At 37.2% G+C, this 21,082-nt stretch overlaps 1 protein-coding gene and 2 pseudogenes across 1 annotated transcript; all 3 read right to left on the reverse strand.

The window, feature by feature from the left end:
- Positions 1 to 3,913: 3,913 nt before the first annotated feature.
- Positions 3,914 to 6,200, reverse strand: LOC131593156 (putative disease resistance protein RGA1). Its single transcript, XM_058865418.1, has 2 exons — positions 5,437 to 6,200; positions 3,914 to 4,871 (listed from the first exon to the last, which is right to left on the reverse strand). The coding sequence occupies exons 1-2, from the start codon at positions 5,826 to 5,828 to the stop codon at positions 4,622 to 4,624; spliced, it is 642 nt and encodes a 213-aa protein (XP_058721401.1). The 5' UTR covers positions 5,829 to 6,200; the 3' UTR covers positions 3,914 to 4,621.
- A 97-nt stretch (positions 6,201 to 6,297) lies between these two features.
- Positions 6,298 to 17,194, reverse strand: LOC131593154 (putative disease resistance RPP13-like protein 1; annotated as a pseudogene).
- Positions 17,195 to 17,517: 323 nt separating this feature from the next.
- Positions 17,518 to 20,854, reverse strand: LOC131593152 (putative disease resistance RPP13-like protein 1; annotated as a pseudogene).
- Positions 20,855 to 21,082: the final 228 nt, after the last annotated feature.

Raw genomic sequence — 21,082 nt, forward strand, 5'->3', positions numbered from 1 at the left:
AAAAAGGGGGAGAAAATATATGATAAATGATCTGATTAATATTATCAGTTACCGGGTAAAAAGGTCTCACATTACTAACAGAACTTGCAAAGTTCTATGCTTTAAGTTGTGTTGTTGCAGGAATTGAAGATTCTCTTTACAAGATCAACATAAGAAGCAACAAGATGAATCAAGTTATTGGATTCATGAAGCAAGCTGAGTGCTATGAAGCTTCAGAATCAGAAGCAATAAGGAAGAATGTTCAGATATTCTGATGATAGAATATGATCTGAAACATTATGTTTATGTGTTCTGACACATACCATATGGCTCTGATACACAATATGTGTTATGAAACATACTCTATGTTCTGACTCATTCATGCTGACTTTTGTCGTTTAGTTTTGTTCTGTAACATTTCAGGATGTAGAGATGCTCTGATGATGCTCTGGTACATTCAACAATGTTCTGACACAATCTAGCATGAAGTGATGTAAGAAGAAATTCAAGCTCTGAAGCTGTCCCGATGGAAGCAGAAGTCAGAAGCTGTGAATGTTCTGAGGATCTAAAGAAATTCAATGTTCTGAAGCTGTCCGATGGAAGCAGAAGTCAGAAGCTGTGAATGTTTTGTGGATCTAAAGAAATTCAATGTTCTGAAGCTGTCCTATGGAAGCAGAAATCAGAAGTCATGAATGTTCTGTAGATCAAGCACTGTGAACGTCTCTACTGAAATACTCAGGGAAGTCTTTTATTATTAAAATTCTTCTAGTATTAATTTCAGGGGGAGATTATTCATCTCAGGGGGAGATTATTAATCTCAGGGGGAGACATATTCACATGCTTATGCTATAGCTGTGTAAATTGTCTTTAGCCGTCTGCTCTTTCTGATCGCAAATTCATATCATTTATATATGTTTTTGTCATCATCAAAAAGGGGGAGATTGTTAGAACAAGATTTGTTCTGATCAATATTCTTAGTTTTGATGATAACAAGGATATGAATTTTGTGTGAGATAATGTGGTACTCTAATACATTGCAATTTCCTTTTCAGGAAATATATAAAGAGTATGCACAAATCAGCGCTCAGAAGCTTTGACTCAGAAGGTTCACCATGCAACATCAGAACATGGTCTGGCAAGACATCAGAAGATGGTCAAAGCAGAATCAGAACATGGGTCTATGAAAGCATCAGAAGAACTTGAGATCAGAAGCAGAAGCACTGAAGTTCTCATGGTATCACGCTCAGAAGCACTTCAAGGTCAGAAGACAAGAAGATGCTATGCACCAAGCTGTTTGACTCTGATGATATTCAAACGTTGTATACACAAACATCAGATCAGAAGAAAGTACAGGTGGCAGGCTACGCTGACTGACAAAAGGAACGTTGGAAGCTATTAAAGGCAACGTCAGTAGACACAGCGTGAACAAGGCTCGAGGTAGTTGACAAAAGCGTGAAACATTAAATGCAATGCTGTACGGAACACGCAAAGCATTAAATGCTCCCAACGGTCATCTTCTCAAGTGCCTATAAATATGAAGTTCTGATGAGAAGCAAGGGAACAAACTCTGAACGAATTCTGAACGAACCTATTCTGAATAACTTGCTGAAACGCTGTTTAACTCAAAGCTCAGAAACTTCATCTTCATCAAAGCTCACTACATTGCTGTTGTAATATATTAGTGAGATTAAGTTTAAACGTTAAGAGAAATATCACTATTGTGATTATAGCTTTTCAGAAGCATTTGTAATACTCTTAGAATTGATTACATTAATTTGTAAGTAACTAGAGTGATCAAGTGTTGATCAGGATACTCTAGGAAGTCTTAGCTTGTGTCTAAGCAGTTGTAATTAGAGTGATCACGTGGTGGTCAGGATACTCTAGAAAAGTCTTAGCTTGTGTCTAAGCATTTGTTCCTAGAGTGATCAGGTTGTGATCAGGATACTCTAGAAGACTTAGTCGTGGGCTAAGTGGAAAACCATTGTAATCTGTTGCGATTAGTGGATTAAATCCTCAGGTGAGGTAAATCACTCCGTGGGGGTGGACTGGAGTAGTTTAGTTAACAACGAACCAGGATAAAAATAACTGTGCAATTTGTTTTTATCGTTCAAGTTTTTAGACTACACTTATTCAAACCCCCCTTTCTAAGTGTTTTTCTATCCTTCAAGAGTTAGACTGATTCTAATTTCCTAATTTTACTTTATTTTTAGTTGTTGTTATTATTATTATTATTATTATTATTATTATTATTATTATAAACCTAAACCTAACCATGACCATGCATATACACGTCATATCCCCTTTTCCATTTACTTAGTTTTTCTTCTTTAAGCCACCACCTCATTACTCTTATTATTCTTTAAAGTATTATTTATTTAAAAAAAACACATTAAAATGCTTTTATATTTATAAAGTTATAAAAATAATAAAACCACAAATATAATGATCACTCTTAACACTAATTATTAAATATAATAAATTTATTTATAAATTTAACCGAACACATTTAATATTGACATTACTAATTTATTAAATTCATTATAGCTAAAAAATAATTGAAATATAGCAATAGAAATAATGAATCAGTAAAATTTTATTAAAAAAATATATTTAAAATATATAGAAAATATTGGGATGTTACACATAATTTTCTAGAATAATCATCTACTATGGATAGGAAATACCTTTCCCCAGAATGTGATGCACACCTTGCAGGCCCCAAAGATCAGCATGGATGTAGTCAAGGGATCCATGTGTTCTTTGTTTGCCTTTGTTGAACTTCACTCTGCAAGATTTTCCAAATACACAGGGTTCACAAAACTTCAGCTTTTCGACTTTGTCTCCACCAAGCAGATTTTGTTTCCCTAATTCGACCAGACCCCTTTCACTGACATGGCCCAATCTCATGTGCCAGATTTTTGTCTTCGAAAATGGTTTTGTGGATGCAACATTTGTCGAACCACTTACAACTTCAGCCTCAAGGGTATACAAGCCTTGTTTCTTCATGCCTCTCAAGACTTCCTTCGAACCCTTCATGACTCTTAGGATACTTTTCTCTCCTTGGAAAATATATCCTTTCTTGTCGAATTCACCAAGAGAAAGCAGATTTCTCTTCAAATCAGGAACATACCTGACTTCAGTCAACAACCTTATAGACTCATCATGGAGCTTGAATCTAACAGATCCAATACCTGCAATCTTGCAAGCCTTGTTGTTTCCCAGCAATATTGATCAACCATCTTGATCACATAATTCCTCGAACAAGTCTTTGTTTGGAGTCATGTGCCAAGTGCACCCTGAATCCATAATCCACTCTCTTCTCGAGTCACTGCTTGAAACCACAAGAACATCAGATGATTCAAAATCATCTTGAACAATGGCTGCATTGCCATTATCCTTACCTCCATGATCTTTCAGGCGTTCAGGGCACACCTTTCTTGTGTGACCCTCCTTCTTACAATGATAGCATCGAATGCCAGATGCTTCGCCACTGTAAGACTTCGACTGGCTTTTGCCCTTCTTGTCGAACTTATCATTCTTTCGCAAGAATTTTCATTTAACGGCCAAACCTTCACCAATAGTCGAAGGTTTATGCTCCTTTCGTTCATTCAAGTCCTTAGAATACAAGGCTGATTGAACTTCTTCAAACGTCAGGGACTCCCTTCCATACAAGAGAGTTTCTTTGAAGTGAGCATGTGATCGAGGCAAAGCGCACAATAGTAACAGCGCTTGATCTTCATCATCGATCTTCACATCAATATTTTCAAGATCAAGAATCAGCTTGTTGAACATATCCAACTGCTCAGCCAACACTTTGTCTTCAACCATCTTGAATGAATACAAAGCTTGCTTCGGGTAGAGTCGATTTACCAGCGATTTGGTCATATACAAACTTTCAAGTTTCACCCATAACCCTGATGCCGTCGTCTCCTTTGATACCTGTCTGAGAACCTTATCACCAAGGCTCAACAAAATTGCGCTGTGTGCTTTCTCGATCATATTTGTCTTCTCCGCTGCCGTCAATTCTGCATTCATGGTTGCCTCTCCCTTCAACGCTTCCAAACAACCCTGCTGAACCAGTAGGGCTTTCATCTTCAAGCGCCACAGACCGAAATCATTCACTCCCTGGAACTTTTCAATCTCATACTTTGTTGAAGGCATCTTCTCCACGCTCACCGCACCAATTTGTTATGAATTCAATACCAAGAACAAAGTATAATGCAAGGGAAGAATAAAGGACAAGGAAGAAGAGGACAAGAATTGGTTATAACTGTTATTCTTTTACTTTCTCTTAAAACAAGATTACAAGTTTACAAGAATAACAAATAACCTCTCTCACCCTAAATTAGGATTTGCAGCTTAGCAATGATGAGAGACTAGTATGCTATTTATAATAAAAACCTAACATACTAACTAATGGGCTTTTTCAGCAAGGCCCATTACACAAGCCAACTTAATACACAAGCTAACTTAACAAATTAGGGTTTAAACACTAAAACCTAATTTAACATGCTAACAACCCTAGCATCTTCGACGTCTGCATGTTCGACCCATCTTCGACTACAACATGCACTCTTCGACACCTGCATGTGAGCAACCTTCGACTCCATGCTTAACCCTGTCGAACTACAATATCTCACACCTAGAGGCTACCCTTCGACCATACTAGAGTTTGATCCAATATCTCACACCTTTCTTCTAACAAAGGGCATTCTTCTATAGTCAGTTTCTTAAGAGAGGTAGGGATGCTATCTTCTGGTAATGACTCTAGCCTTTCACAATTAATAAATTCAAGTGATTTTAGTAAGGAAGGAAGGCAGTTTTCTGGCAATGACTTGAGATGTCGACAATTATAAAAGTCGAGATTTTGGAGAGAGGAGAGGTGTCGAATTTGTTGGTGATTTTAGTATCATCAATGTAATTTTGGTAGTAATGTGATTTACTGAAGGCCAATGCAATTATGTGTTAAGCTTGAAACGAGTTAGGGTAGTGCGGAGTGCACGCTCGTGGAGCCAAACGTGCAATTGAATACGAATAATAGAAACGGGGTTCCAAGGGGCGGAGCCCCTGGCGGGGTGCGGGGCAGCGCCTTGCCGGGGTCCAAGGGGCAGCGCCCCTGGCTGGGGTCCCGCTGCTAGATCATAACCGCTTTACCGAACAGGTGCTTCGTTTCCCAACCAACATAACTGTTTTACCGAACAGGTGTGTCATTTCGGTTTCTATTGTTGATCTCCTATTTAAGGAGTCATTTGGCCTCGGTTTCGAATACAAAAAACATACTTCCTCTACATTCTGATCTGTTCTCCATTGTCAAAAACAGATTGATTCTTCAAGAATTATTCCCGCAAAGATTTCGTGAACCCAAACAAGAATAGGGTCGAAATACTTTGTTCGGAAAGTGAACGAACACGATTCTTGAAGATATCCAGGATTATCATACAAATATCTAACAGAATCCCATTTCCTTCGAAGGAAAGATTATCACCAACAGTGAGAGACACAAGGGAGTTCGGGAGCAACGAATCGACCATCAAGGTGTTTTCCATTTCACCCAATTCTAGAATTGTCAAGCTTGAAAGAGCGGTTAAGTCTTGGAGACTCCATTCTGTTAGAGGAGGTGATGTTTTGTGAGAATAAATAGCAATTGATTGTAACTCGGGAGGTAGACAAACTCCTTCACAAAATGACAACTCTCCAGTACAACTCAGGTGCAAATATTCAAGACCAGTGAGCGTGTCCAACCGAAGATTGACTTTAAGTGATTCAATTGATCTATGGGATTCGATTCGAAGTGATCGAAGACTTGACTGCCGATGTGAAGGACTTTCTAAAATGAAAATGGAATCCATACTCTCCTACAACCATCAATGTGAAGTGTTTGGAGCACAGGGAAACCATCAAGTGGAAATGATGTAAGTGAATCACAGCTATCCCACATATGAAGACTCTTAAGTGATGTATAATTGTGAAATGTTTCGAAAGGCATGAAGGATAACTTGCTACAACCATAAATCCAAAGGGACTGCAATGAAGTGGGTATACCATTTGTGGGAAAAGCAGTGAGAGATTGAATTTTCCCGAGTTCCAAATGAGTAAGACAAATACTACTAGTGATCATTTTAGAAATAAACATTAGGTAACTTTCAGCATCTGCATGTTGCAAAGGAGAGTCGTTCTCAAGAATTAACCATGGAATGCTTTGAGCATACACTTCATAATTTAAATCTTCTGCAATTTTTACTTTTTTGATTGCCGATAGCCAATGCAAAGTATGGGGTGTTTCCAATATCTTATAACAACATTCTATTTCAATTTTTTCCATGCAAGAAAGATGGTCGGGCAAATCTCCCCTTAGTTCAGGACAATTATGTAACTCCATAGTTCTAAGTCGTGGAAATGCAAAATTTATGCCTTCAAAGGAAATCCAATCCTTCCAATTTGGCATGCTGTGAAATTTCATATGCTCAAGGGAAGGAAATGGTTGGAAGGTAGGATTGGAACATTCTCCTTCCTCAACACAATAGAACTCTGGGCCAATTGTCTCCAATAACAACAAACTCGATATACTCAGCTTCTTGAGAGACGGTAGTTGGCCTAGCGGTGGAAGTTTCATGCAATATTGACAATTATGAATGTCAATGGACACCATGTTAGAAAACAAAGATTTTCCCAACCAATTTGGAAAACATGTCCCACCATACAACTCAATTTTTAGGCTCTTCAGCTTTATTGTTGGTTGCAACATTTCAAGCACAACTTTTACTTTTAGTGAATCTTCACTTTGTTTTCCCCATATCAACTCTAACTCCTCAATTTTCTCTTTATTTTTCAGGTTGGCATCTTCTGCCTCTTTTGCATCAACGATATTATATAGGTTTTTTTATGGTAAATTTTCCTTGTAGGTTTGGATATTTCCTTAGCTCTTTGATACTTAACCCTTCATGTCGCTTACCCACTAAAAAAACAGTCAAAGTTTGGAGGTTTTCTAGTCCACCAATTTCCACAGGCAACTCTTTTATGTCAGTCCCACTTATATCAAGGTGACGTAAACTGATTAAATTTCCCATATGCACTGGCAATTCAGTGAGACTATCGCAATCTAGTAAATTCAAAGTTTGCAAATTGTATAGGTTACATACTATCCTGCAAGGTTTTGATACTCGTGTTGGAGAGATTTAGATATCGCAACTGCACCAAATTACCAATTGAATCTGGTAGCTTGGTGATGTTTCCATATTGTGATAGGGATAACACGCGCAACCTTTTGAATGTTGGTAGCAAATCATCAACCACCTTAATGGATAAGTAAGTAGGCAACTTACGATAATAAATGGGAAGGAAGCTTCGCAAGTATTTAAAATTGTAGAAATGCTTAAACATCATGAAAATATCATAATCTTCTTGATTATATGATAAATGACGATTGTAACACCCTTCTAAACCCCACGGAAATTTATAAAATAATTTTCAGAGTAAAACATGAAAACAAGGGTGCCACAATTCAATTTAAAACAAATTATCATAAATTCATTGTCATGCTTTCACTAAGGAACCATCTGTCATAATACATAAACATCTCATGTTTACACAGCGGAAAATTCATCATACGGATAAGCATAACATCATCTATGCAATATCCCACATAATTTAATACAATAACAACACGATAGAGTATCATCATAAACTCTAATCTAACGTTCCCCCAGTGTTACAATATCAGAGCATGACACCTGACGCTACACTAATACACTGACTTATGAGCTAATCCTCACCAAGTCGAAAGCAGCTATCCTCAATCTGAAAATGTCAACAGTAAGGGTGAGTCTCATCACAGTTAACAAATGTTATTGCATCTTAAATAACAACACATCATAGTTATATTATTCACCCAATTTCATCATATTCAGATTATCAGGAACATCTATCGTTTACACAAACATCAACAGAACACATCTTTCAAACAGACAATCATACTCAACATTAATTCAACAAAACACACAACCAACACATCATCAATATTTATAACACTGGAATACATCCAATCATGTTATAAAAGTATGCATATGTATGAACTGACACTATGCATGTGGTACCAACCTCATCAAATGGGAATAACCCATGACCGATCCAACATCATCAAGATACGGCCCTGCCAGCACAGATTCCACACAATGGGAATCATGCCCTTCACTGATCCAACACACCCTTATGGATACAGTATCATCAATGAACATGAATGAATGCAACATATACAACATACTATACCATCGTCAAGTCTAATGAGTAACATCATCAAATACCCATTTCATCATCATCATCATCATCATCAAAGTATGTTTATATACATTAGCATCATTCAAACATAATCAATCATCATCATCATCATCGTTAAAGAACATACAAGTGTCCACATCAATCATCATCATCAAAAATAAGGACACACATGTATTCACATCATTTCAAAGCAAATCAGTCATCGTCATACGACTCTAAACAAATCATCACATCATAATGTTTTTCAAAACAACATCTCATATTGTCACATTTCATCCTATATACCAACAATACATCATCCAATTAAACAAATCGTCACATGATTAATATTTCAACATATCATGTATTTAACACATCTCATCACATATATGTACAATACATCATACACCAAGAAATAAAATCATATTTAAAAATAATTGGATTCACACCTCATTTCATCATTTAAAACATAGGCTATCTCATAAGATTCATCGTGCTCGAAACGGCACTAAAAACAGACCTATGGTTCGAAAGTTACACATCATTTAACTTTCCCAAGAGATAACTATCGCTACAGCACGCGGCGCAACCAAAGTTCGCGGCGCGACCTGAACCACACCAACACGTTCGCGGCGCCAACCTATGCACGCGGCGCGAAACGAGCAAACAAGTACGCCTTCGCGGCGCCAACACAGGTACGCGGCGCGACCTGTGCGTATCACAATTTCCTGGCATTCTGCCCACCTGTTCGCGGCGCCAACCCTGTGCACGCGGCGCGAACCGGCGATTTCAGAAACCCCAACCTGCAGAAAACAGCATTCTATGCATTCCAAACACACCCAATTCATACCAGTACGAACCTAGGGAAATCGAATGCACAAACAACACGAAGAACACCTCATAATACCTCAATCACGCATCAATTGGGACCAAAACAACATAGGTATCATGGATTCAAACATAGGGATCAAACATCATACAATTCGACTAAATCCCTAAATCTATCATATAATCCAATTGACTCAACAACATCCCTAATCAATATTATTATCTAAGAACACGATAATAGATGATAACCGGAGAGTCCCCCCTTACCTTAGCCAAAGATTCTTGATTGGTCTCTCCCTCCATTGCTCCTCTTCACGTACCAGCTTCCCAATCCCTCATCTCCTCTGCTCTGCTTTTCACGTTCCTTTTTCCTTTCTCCCCATTTTCCTTATTTTTATGAAAAATAACATTTTTAATTAGTAAAGGCTTTACTAACATAGTACCCCCTCTTTACTAACACCACACTTGGCCCAATAGCCTATCTCATATTTCTTTCCAAATAATTCCACAAAATACTGAATAATTCCAAATAATAATTTAATTTCCAATTAAATTAAATTTAGAAAATATGGGGTGTTACAACTCTCCCCCACTAAAAGAGTTTTCGTCCTCGAAAACATACCTCAAGTAACCAGCTCGTATAAGAGTCCTTCACCTGACTCTCCAGCTCCCAATTAACATTACCATCCGTCAATCTATCTGACATATCCAATAGGAAACATGTTTCGTACATTCAAATCCCAGTTCTTACGTCGCATTTGACTATCGAAAAGTATACCACTTGTTATATCTCCAAAAGGTTAACAAAAACAGGACATTGAGGTACAACCTATACAATACGCTCAGCAACTGAGTAATACAATTACACAATCTATAGTATGATCACACTTAATCAACAATGCAGTAATGCATTCCATCTAACAAACATACCAACCTTAGACATACCCTTCCATCTGAGCGATAAAATAATACTTACACTTTTCACCAACCGCTTCCTTCAAGAAACTCAATACTCATATTCCTATACCATTGAATTTCAATTATCTGACTCCTCTTAAGTCAAGCCATTGATTATCCAACACTTTACATTCCGTTTTTTCCGCAATACTCTGACTACTCATCACAATCATCTATACCAATTAGACTTCTGAGTTTTACCTGATTCCGACTCTCTTTACTCATTCGTTTCAAGAATCATTCTTCATCATTCATGGTACTAATCTACCACTTAGAAATCCTTACTCGCATCCAATGAAAACCAATTCCTGATTTACTTCCTCTATTTAAACATCCTAACCATCAGAATAAGTACACACAAGTAATTATAGTCACACTCATCAGCATCAATACGCCATTTCTTACAACAACTCAAATTGAGTTTCGCTCTTTCTAAGAATTAAATCAATTTCTCCCTTCATAGGGTATAATTCCTCATTATATCTGGAATCTACAATAACCCCTTGTCAACAACACAAAATTATTACACGTCATAAAGCATCGACTCTTCATTTTAATTTCACCGAATACATACTCGTTAACTACGTACAACCGTAATAACATATTCATCATCTCGGCAATTATTCAAAAGAGTTATAATTCTTCGACATGACATCCTTACATCCACTGGATTCTAAATCCAACATATAGATCAAGACATATTCTCTATGTAGGCTTCCGACATATTAATTCCTTACTTCCCGCGAGTAGTACTCATAACACTACTCCACATCAAACTTTCGCTGCGCGACTCTGATTACCCGTCTTAAGTCATCATCCACCATGTTGCACTCTTTCATATTCACTTCTTCATAAGTTCACACAACATAGTGAGTGATTATTCTCACGGCTTAGTATTCATCACATCTTAAACCATTAAGGTAACAAAACAAGCTTATCTCTTCTATATGATTCCATCTACTACCAACAAGAGATTTAGGGTGATCAAGTCCTAAATTTGTCAATATTAGTTGAAAATCATATTTAAGCATAAACTGTCGTTACTACATAATAGTGTCCATTTTCCGAGTTTGCACCCAAACTCATTAACATCGTCATAGTCCAACAATTCACTACGGTGTCCTGCTAGAATATCCTTCTGAAGCTCAAAACATCAGTTACACAAATTCAACCACTCAACCTCATTACATCGTTTTCGTCGATTCTGAATTCACCGCCTTTACCTTGGTAATTCAAAGTCAACCTATCGATCAACTCAACGTCATCTTCCTGACCTTTTCTAATCTCGTCAAGAATACCACTAGTCATCTTTAGCATACCCAAGCTAACACTATTAGAAGTGCCTTCACATACCAACTCAAGTCTCAAATTGTCCAATTAAATCCAACTCATTCATCATTAGCACCGACATATTTAAAGACTTCCTAGTCAAGCAATAACACAACATTCATAACTTGTGGTTTTACTCCAAATTCTATGACATCTTTCATGCCCAAATATCATCCCACTCCACATCTCAACAAAGTCTTCCTCACATTCAATAGGTGTCAAAAATCCTCTAAAATTCTTCTTTTATACTTATCGTTACTTTGCCATCGCAAATACGATTCCAAGAGTTCTAAAGTTTATTCCATCTTTACTACTAATGTACTCCTCACTAAAATTCATCGGCACTCAAACCATCTTTATTACCGAACATCTCATTAACCTATTCATCAACAACATGTTCCACTCAATTTTTGTTTCAAACAATCACGGTAGTAGGCATTCCTATTCAACCAGTTTCACGCTTCCATAACCGACTTCAGAACCTCTCCTCATAGGGTCACTCTACTGTATTTATAACTCTCCCATAAGGTAGAACATAATCTCTTCCTCTTCGTAGATTCAAACGGAACATTAATCCGACACTCGAAACTCAAGATATGAATTTTCCAATCATTGCCCGAAAAATGCAACACTGACATCACGCAACGACACTCTATACGATATATCCAAAACTCCTCAATTGGTAATTTCAATTCTTAAAATTAATCCTCAACAAACCTTCTAATTATTCCTTCGATCCATTCAACACTGACACTGACATCCCGTGCAGTACCAATAAACAAGTCTAGTTATAAGAACAAGAGTAACCGTAACTTCACCTCTTTCCAACGTCATCCTGTCACAATTAATTATGTTACAGCTGCTGCAACCATTTTTATAACAAAGTTCATCTCGTTAGCTTTCCGACGCTTCAAACGGAACTCAATTCGGATGTCCAGAACTCCAGTTATGAATTTTCAAAGTTCCGCAGCTATTCAGCAATTTTCCTGCGTTTTGCTTACGAAAATCTCTCTCCAAAACTCATTCTCTTCAACTCTATCACATTCCAAACAGCCCCTCATCATATCTCTTCACTTCCAAACATTCTTATGACTTGAGCAACACATCCCATTGCTGAAGTGCGATTTTTGAAATATCACGACAACAATCCTCTTTGCAAACTTGCAATGATCCTCTTCCAAGACCCAAGGCTACTCAACTGACAACTTCGCAGCACCAGCAGAGCTGATACATTGCAACTTTCTAATTTTCCTCTCCTACAAATAATTATCAATTGCATATAATCATCCTCCTTCAAGATGCTCCAACTTAATTGCCAGCGAAGTCTTAATTCCAGGTCACCTTCGATTCGGAGAACAATAACTCTAACAATGCTTGCACTGTTGCCATCAGCAGCCGACTGAATCAATCATCTTACAACTGAAACATAACTGAGAAGTGAATCTTCTCCCCCACTTGTTTCAACCAACCTCCGCAATAAACAACCAAGTACCGACAGTGATTCACTCACATGTCGCGTACCAAGGGATAATATGCCGACAGTATTCAACCGTCGTGCAACTCAACTGACTCAACAATTGGCCGGACGGACCGACCTGCTCTGATACCACTATTGTAACACCCTTCTAAACCCCACGGAAATTTATAAAATAATTTTCAGAGTAAAACATGAAAACAAGGGTGCCACAATTCAATTTAAAACAAATTATCATAAATTCATTGTCATGCTTTCACTAAGGAACCATCTGTCATAATACATAAACATCTCATGTTTACACAGCGGAAAATTCATCATACGGATAAGCATAACATCATCTATGCAATATCCCACATAATTTAATACAATAACAACACGATAGAGTATCATCATAAACTCTAATCTAACGTTCCCCCAGTGTTACAATATCAGAGCATGACACCTGACGCTACACTAATACACTGACTTATGAGCTAATCCTCACCAAGTCGAAAGCAGCTATCCTCAATCTGAAAATGTCAACAGTAAGGGTGAGTCTCATCACAGTTAACAAATGTTATTGCATCTTAAATAACAACACATCATAGTTATATTATTCACCCAATTTCATCATATTCAGATTATCAGGAACATCTATCGTTTACACAAACATCAACAGAACACATCTTTCAAACAGACAATCATACTCAACATTAATTCAACAAAACACACAACCAACACATCATCAATATTTATAACACTGGAATACATCCAATCATGTTATAAAAGTATGCATATGTATGAACTGACACTATGCATGTGGTACCAACCTCATCAAATGGGAATAACCCATGACCGATCCAACATCATCAAGATACGGCCCTGCCAGCACAGATTCCACACAATGGGAATCATGCCCTTCACTGATCCAACACACCCTTATGGATACAGTATCATCAATGAACATGAATGAATGCAACATATACAACATACTATACCATCGTCAAGTCTAATGAGTAACATCATCAAATACCCATTTCATCATCATCATCATCATCATCATCAAAGTATGTTTATATACATTAGCATCATTCAAACATAATCAATCATCATCATCATCATCGTTAAAGAACATACAAGTGTCCACATCAATCATCATCATCAAAAATAAGGACACACATGTATTCACATCATTTCAAAGCAAATCAGTCATCGTCATACGACTCTAAACAAATCATCACATCATAATGTTTTTCAAAACAACATCTCATATTGTCACATTTCATCCTATATACCAACAATACATCATCCAATTAAACAAATCGTCACATGATTAATATTTCAACATATCATGTATTTAACACATCTCATCACATATATGTACAATACATCATACACCAAGAAATAAAATCATATTTAAAAATAATTGGATTCACACCTCATTTCATCATTTAAAACATAGGCTATCTCATAAGATTCATCGTGCTCGAAACGGCACTAAAAACAGACCTATGGTTCGAAAGTTACACATCATTTAACTTTCCCAAGAGATAACTATCGCTACAGCACGCGGCGCAACCAAAGTTCGCGGCGCGACCTGAACCACACCAACACGTTCGCGGCGCCAACCTATGCACGCGGCGCGAAACGAGCAAACAAGTACGCCTTCGCGGCGCCAACACAGGTACGCGGCGCGACCTGTGCGTATCACAATTTCCTGGCATTCTGCCCACCTGTTCGCGGCGCCAACCCTGTGCACGCGGCGCGAACCGGCGATTTCAGAAACCCCAACCTGCAGAAAACAGCATTCTATGCATTCCAAACACACCCAATTCATACCAGTACGAACCTAGGGAAATCGAATGCACAAACAACACGAAGAACACCTCATAATACCTCAATCACGCATCAATTGGGACCAAAACAACATAGGTATCATGGATTCAAACATAGGGATCAAACATCATACAATTCGACTAAATCCCTAAATCTATCATATAATCCAATTGACTCAACAACATCCCTAATCAATATTATTATCTAAGAACACGATAATAGATGATAACCGGAGAGTCCCCCCTTACCTTAGCCAAAGATTCTTGATTGGTCTCTCCCTCCATTGCTCCTCTTCACGTACCAGCTTCCCAATCCCTCATCTCCTCTGCTCTGCTTTTCACGTTCCTTTTTCCTTTCTCCCCATTTTCCTTATTTTTATGAAAAATAACATTTTTAATTAGTAAAGGCTTTACTAACATAGTACCCCCTCTTTACTAACACCACACTTGGCCCAATAGCCTATCTCATATTTCTTTCCAAATAATTCCACAAAATACTGAATAATTCCAAATAATAATTTAATTTCCAATTAAATTAAATTTAGAAAATATGGGGTGTTACAACGAACCTTTTCAGAGATGTCACCACATTCAGACCGACAACAAATTTTTCCAAATACGGATGTAGCTAAGTCGTTGATAAGATCATGCATGGAAAGCAATATTCCACGAGCACCATCACTTGATTGTTGAATTAAGGATCTAGACAACAATTCAGCGAAACAGTCATCACCTAGTTCCTCTGCCAACTCCCCCCCTTGAGAATAATCAAGGAAGCCCTCTGTCATCCACAACAAAACCAATTTCTTCCTATCAAGTGGATAATCTTTTGGAAAAATTGAACAATATGCAAAATATCTTTTCAAATGAGACGGAAGATATCGGTAACTCAAATGCAAAGCAGGTATAATATTATCATTCAGTAAATTCCATACATCACTGTTCAAAATCTCAGTCCACTCCGTTGTGTCTACTCTTGAACGTAGAAGTCCTCCTAGTGTTTTAGCAGCTATTGGCAATCCACCACACTTTCTTGCAATCTTCCTACCAATCTCTTCAAGGGCTATGTTTTTACTGTCGTGATATTCATCACTTCCCAATGCATGTTTTGAGAGTATAGACCAACAATCTTTATGTGACAGAGGGTCTAATTTATAAATAGGAAATGTCTTTGCCATCTCTGCAACTTTTTGTTGACGCGTTGTTATAATCACCGAACTTCCAGGTTTTCCATCAACGAGGGGACTTACTAGCTCATCCCAGTCATTGTAACTGTCATTCCACAAATCGTCCAGCACAAACAAAAATCTTTTCTTCCTCGTGATTTTATTTAATTCAACTCGAAGAATATCAAGGTTATCACTTTCCCATATCTTTGAAGCAGCAGATGTTGTATTTCTAACAACAGATTCAAGGAGAGACTTGGTTACTCTCACAACATCGAAGTCCTCTCACAACATCGAAGTCCTCTGATACACAAACCCAAACTTTGAAATCAAAATGTTGTTCAACTTTTTCATCATTGTAAACAAGTTGTGCAAGGGTTGTTTTTCCTACACCGCCCATACCCAAAATTGCAACGACACCAAAATTATTATTTTTGCTGGTGCCACAGTTTGATACAAGCATATTGATGATTGTATCTTTGTCATCATTTCTACCGACCATGACAGATTCATTAACCCCTGAACTTGAAGGTGGTCTGCGAGAAACTCTAGCACTTTTTGTTTGCAATCCAAGGGTATCTTTATGTTGTGCAAAAGGTTCAAGTGTTTCACACATGATCTTCAATTGGGAATTGATATCTCTATAGAAGTTTTTGATAGGAGATGAAAGAAAATTCAACAACTTATTAGTTCTGCTTCCAGCTTGTCTATTCTCCATCTTGCACCGAAGGGAGTCGTAACTTATTTCATTGACCAAATCCTCAGCATCTAAGACAACATCTTTCAAGTCATCTAGCCATTTTTTGACAGCAGGAGTGCTGATCTGCTTCTCTTCTGCATCATCCAGCACAGCCTGAAGAGTGAGCAGGGTTGTTTGTAACTTTCTCAAGAGGGAGACATCCAGCTTGGTGTTTCGGATGTAATCAAGAAACTCAGTTGAGGCAAGTTTCTGAACTAAGGTTTGAAGAGTTGCAGAGAGAAAAGCGCCCCCTATCATAGTTGCAGCTGCAGCCATCTTGTTTTGATTTTCTTAAAGCAAATAAGCTTGTAAAGAAGTTGTAGCTAATAGCTGAATTTTGAACGAGATAAAGAGCAAATGGAAGTAATGAAGGGCAAAGACTCAAGACGACTCAAATGTGAATGACTGGACAAGAGTAGTTTTTTGGATGGTTTGCTGTAAAGTAGAGAGCCACAAGAAGACTTGCTTGTTATAATTGATATTATTGTATGGGTCCATTATCCATAACAAAGACTCTACACAATCACAAAGTCAAATATGGTGTACAAGACTACTGCTATATACTGTTATTTGAAATTTCAGTTTAGTTTCAAGTATTTATAAAAAAAATAGAGACTAGTCTTTGTTGAGCATTTTGTGTGATAAACGATGAACATAGCATATGATAAAATACTGACTACATACAATGAAACATATACCTTTTTTCTATTTTCATAAGAGGGATTGCATTACCTCAGAATTTTGTTCCTAATATAAATTTAATTTATCTTGACAAATCTCAGGTTCTAATAGGATATTAAGTTTCATCGCCAATATGTAGAAATATTATACAAATAATAATCAATAGCTAAAATGAAGGTTTAAAAATTGTTAATTATATTTCAATATTGATATACTATTGGCTAACTGTTAGCACATAATGATCAGCTAGGAAGGGATTAAACAGGACAGGTCTATTGTCATGCAGCAAAAATTATATCATATCTCATACCGAGAGCAACTAATGACAGATATCTATCTCATGTTATGCAAACAAGATGTAAATATTCTACTACACAAATAGATCGTTACACGCTGCAGCAGACATCCATTGGATTATGCATTAATATGTAGTTTCTTAATTGATGTCAGCCAATGCAAAGTAGGTGGTGTTTCTATTCAAATTATTCTCTGGAAGAAAGATGGCTAGGTATGTGTTCAAGATAATTGTGTGATTCTAGAGTTCTAAGATTAGGAAAAGCAAAATTGGCATGTTGTGAAATTTGATATGCACAACGGAAGGAAATGGTTGAAAGGGAGAATTGGGACATTCTCCTTTGTGTACATGATAGAACTCTAGACCAATTGTCTCCCAATACCTTCATACATTTTGATCAAGCTTTGATATCAAAATGTTGTCTGGTGTTTCCATCATATAGTCTATCATTATCATCCTTCCTACCCACCATTATAGATTCATTTGTCTCTGAACGTGTTGTACATGAACCTCTACCACTTACAGTTCGTTCCAAGCCAAGGATGGAACGCAGTCGGACAAAAAGCAAATAGGTCAAAGCAAATTCTGATACTGATCTAATGTGTTGAATTGGTGTATTCTCTCTTATTGTGACATGGTAATTTATTTGTATGACAGGAATGTGAGCAATTTTGGACCAATTTTTCTTCCTTTCGTACCATTCTTCTAACTGAGGGCAATATTTGATGATCAGTCGCTTAAGAGAGGTTGGGAGGCTGTCTTCTGGTAATGACTTGAGTTGTTTACAGAAAGAAAATTGAAGTGATTTCAGCGAGGAAGGAAGGCAGTTTTCTGGCAATAACTTGAGATGTAAACAACTCAGAAAGTGGAGATTTTGGAGAGAGGAGAGGTATGGAAACACATTTCCTTCAAAGGACAGATTGCCACCGACAGTGAGAGATACAAGGGAGATGGGTAGAATCAAATCCATTGGCAAGGTGTTATCCATTTCACCACTTACTTGAATTGTCAATTCTGAAAGAGTAGTTAGGTCTTGGAGACCCCATTCCTTTACATGCGGCTTTGTTTCTCGGAAAGAAATATCAACTGATTGTAATTTGGAAGGTAGACAAACTCCTTCACAAAACAACAACTCTCCGGGACAGCTCAGACCCAAACATTCAAGATTGGTAAGCATATCCAACCGAAGATTGACTTTAAGTGATTCATTTGAGAGATGGGATATGATTTTAAGTGATTGGAGGGTTGAATGTCGACGTGAAGGACTTTCTGAAATAAAAATGGAATTCATACTCCTGCAATGTTTAATGAAAAGTGTTTGGAGCGCGGGGAAACCATCAAGTGGAAATGATGAAAGTGAATCGCAGCTATCCTCCATTTCAAAACTTACAAGTGATGGATGTGTAATTTTGAAATGTTTCAGAAGGCATGAAGGATAACTTGCTACACCCTACAATACGTAGTGATTGCAAAGTGGGTAGACCATTTGCCGGAAATTCAGTGAGAGACGGAATATGGCAGAGTTCCAAGTGAGTGAGACAGAGGCTTCTACGTATAATCATTTTCATAAAAGGAATAGACATTGAGGAACTTTCAAAAGTTGCAGGTTGCAATGGAGAGTTTGTCTCAAGCATTAAAGCTCTATAAACAAACTCTTTATAAACTAAATCTCCTTTAACTTTTACTTTTTTGATTGATGACAACCAATGCAAAGTATGTGGTGTTTCCTGTAGATTATGACAACCTCTTATTTCAATTTCTTCCATGGAAGAAAGGTGACTAGGCAAATGTCCCCTTAGTTCAGGACAATTATCTAACTCCATTCTTCTGAGTCGAGGAAATGCAAACTTTAAACCTTCAAAAGGAAACCATTCCTTCCAATTTGGCATGTCGTAAAATTTCATTTCCTCAAGGGATGGAAATGGTTGGAAGGTAGAATTGGAACGTTCTCCTTCTTGAACACAATAAAATTCTGATCCAATTCTCTCCAACATCAACAATCTCAATATACTCAGCTTCTTGAGAGAAGGTAGCTGCCCTAGCGGTGGAAGTGTTATGCAATTTTCACAATTATGGATGCTCAGGGACACCATGTTAGAAAACGAAGAATTTCCAAACCAACTCGGAAAACTTCTCCCACCATACAAGTCGATGAGTAGGCTCTTTAAACTTATTGGCGGTTGCAACATTTCAAGCACATCTTTCACTTTTAGCAAGTCTTTACTTTGTATTCCCCACATCAGTTGTAACTCCTCAATTTTTTCTTTGTTTTTCAGGTTTGAATTTTCTGCCTCTTTGGCATCAGCAACATTATGCAGCTCCTTGATGGTAAGTTTTCCCTGTAGGTTTGGAAATTTCCTTAGCTCTTCGATACTTAACCCTTCATGTTCCCTACCCACACAGAAAACAGTCAAAGTTTGGAGGTTTTCTAGTCCACCAATTTCCATAGGTAACTCTTTTATGTCAGTCCCACTTATATCAAGATGACGTAAACTGATTAAATTTCCCATATGCACTGGCAATTTAGTGAGACTGTAGCAACCTAATAATTTCAAAGTTTGCAAATTGTAAAGGTTACATACTGAATCAGGCAAATATTTGATTTTAGTGTTTGAAAGATCTAGATACCGCAAGGGTATCTCATATGATATTCGATGAATTCTAGCACTTTTTGTTTGCAAATCCAGGATATTTGAATATATTAAAAAAGGTTCAAGTTTTTCACACATGATCTTTAAATGGGAATTGATATCTCTATAGAAGTTTTCGAAAGGAGGTGAAAGAAAACTCAACACCTGATCAGTTCTGCTTCCAGCTTGTCTATTCTCTGTAGCCATTTCACTGAGAAAATCCTCAGCATCTAAGACAACATCTTTCAAATCATGTAGCCATTTTTTGACCAAAAGATTGTTGATCTGCCTCTCTTCTGCATCATCCAGCTTAGCATGTAGAGTGAGGAGGGTTGTTTGTAACTTACTCAAGAGGGAGACATCCAGCTTGGTGTTTCTGAAGTAATGAAGAAACTTTGTTAAAACAAGTTTCTCAACTAAGGTTTGAACAGTTGCAGAGAGAAAAACATCTCCTATCATAGTTGCAGCTGCAGCCATCTTGTTTTGATTTTGTTAAGCAAGTAAGGAAGTTGTATCTAATAGGTGAATTTTGAAAGTGATAAAGAGGTATGGAAATTGAGGTATAGCAGTAATTGCAAGTAAGAAGCAAAGACTCAATATCATATGAATGAATGGTTGGGCTGTAAAGGTAGACACCAGAAGAGTCGCATGTGAATGAATAGCATTAGTAATAATACTTTTTTGATTCAAAGCAAAGCTCACTAAGTGTTTATGGACCCATATCCCAATATATGTAATGAAAAGTTATCTTTAAAAAAGCAATTGGCATCTTTGAATAAAGATAATAGTGATTTTACTAAATTGCATTATTAGTTACTGGTGTGTTTTCTACTATTATAAATACAAAGTTCAAGTAATAGTGATTAGTGAATAAAGAGTAATGTGTATAATATAAGTTTACTGGTATAAATGAAAAAATAACAATTAATGTTTG

Source organism: Vicia villosa, linkage group LG3, assembly GCF_029867415.1.
Source record: "Vicia villosa cultivar HV-30 ecotype Madison, WI linkage group LG3, Vvil1.0, whole genome shotgun sequence".
NCBI lineage: Eukaryota > Viridiplantae > Streptophyta > Magnoliopsida > Fabales > Fabaceae > Vicia > Vicia villosa.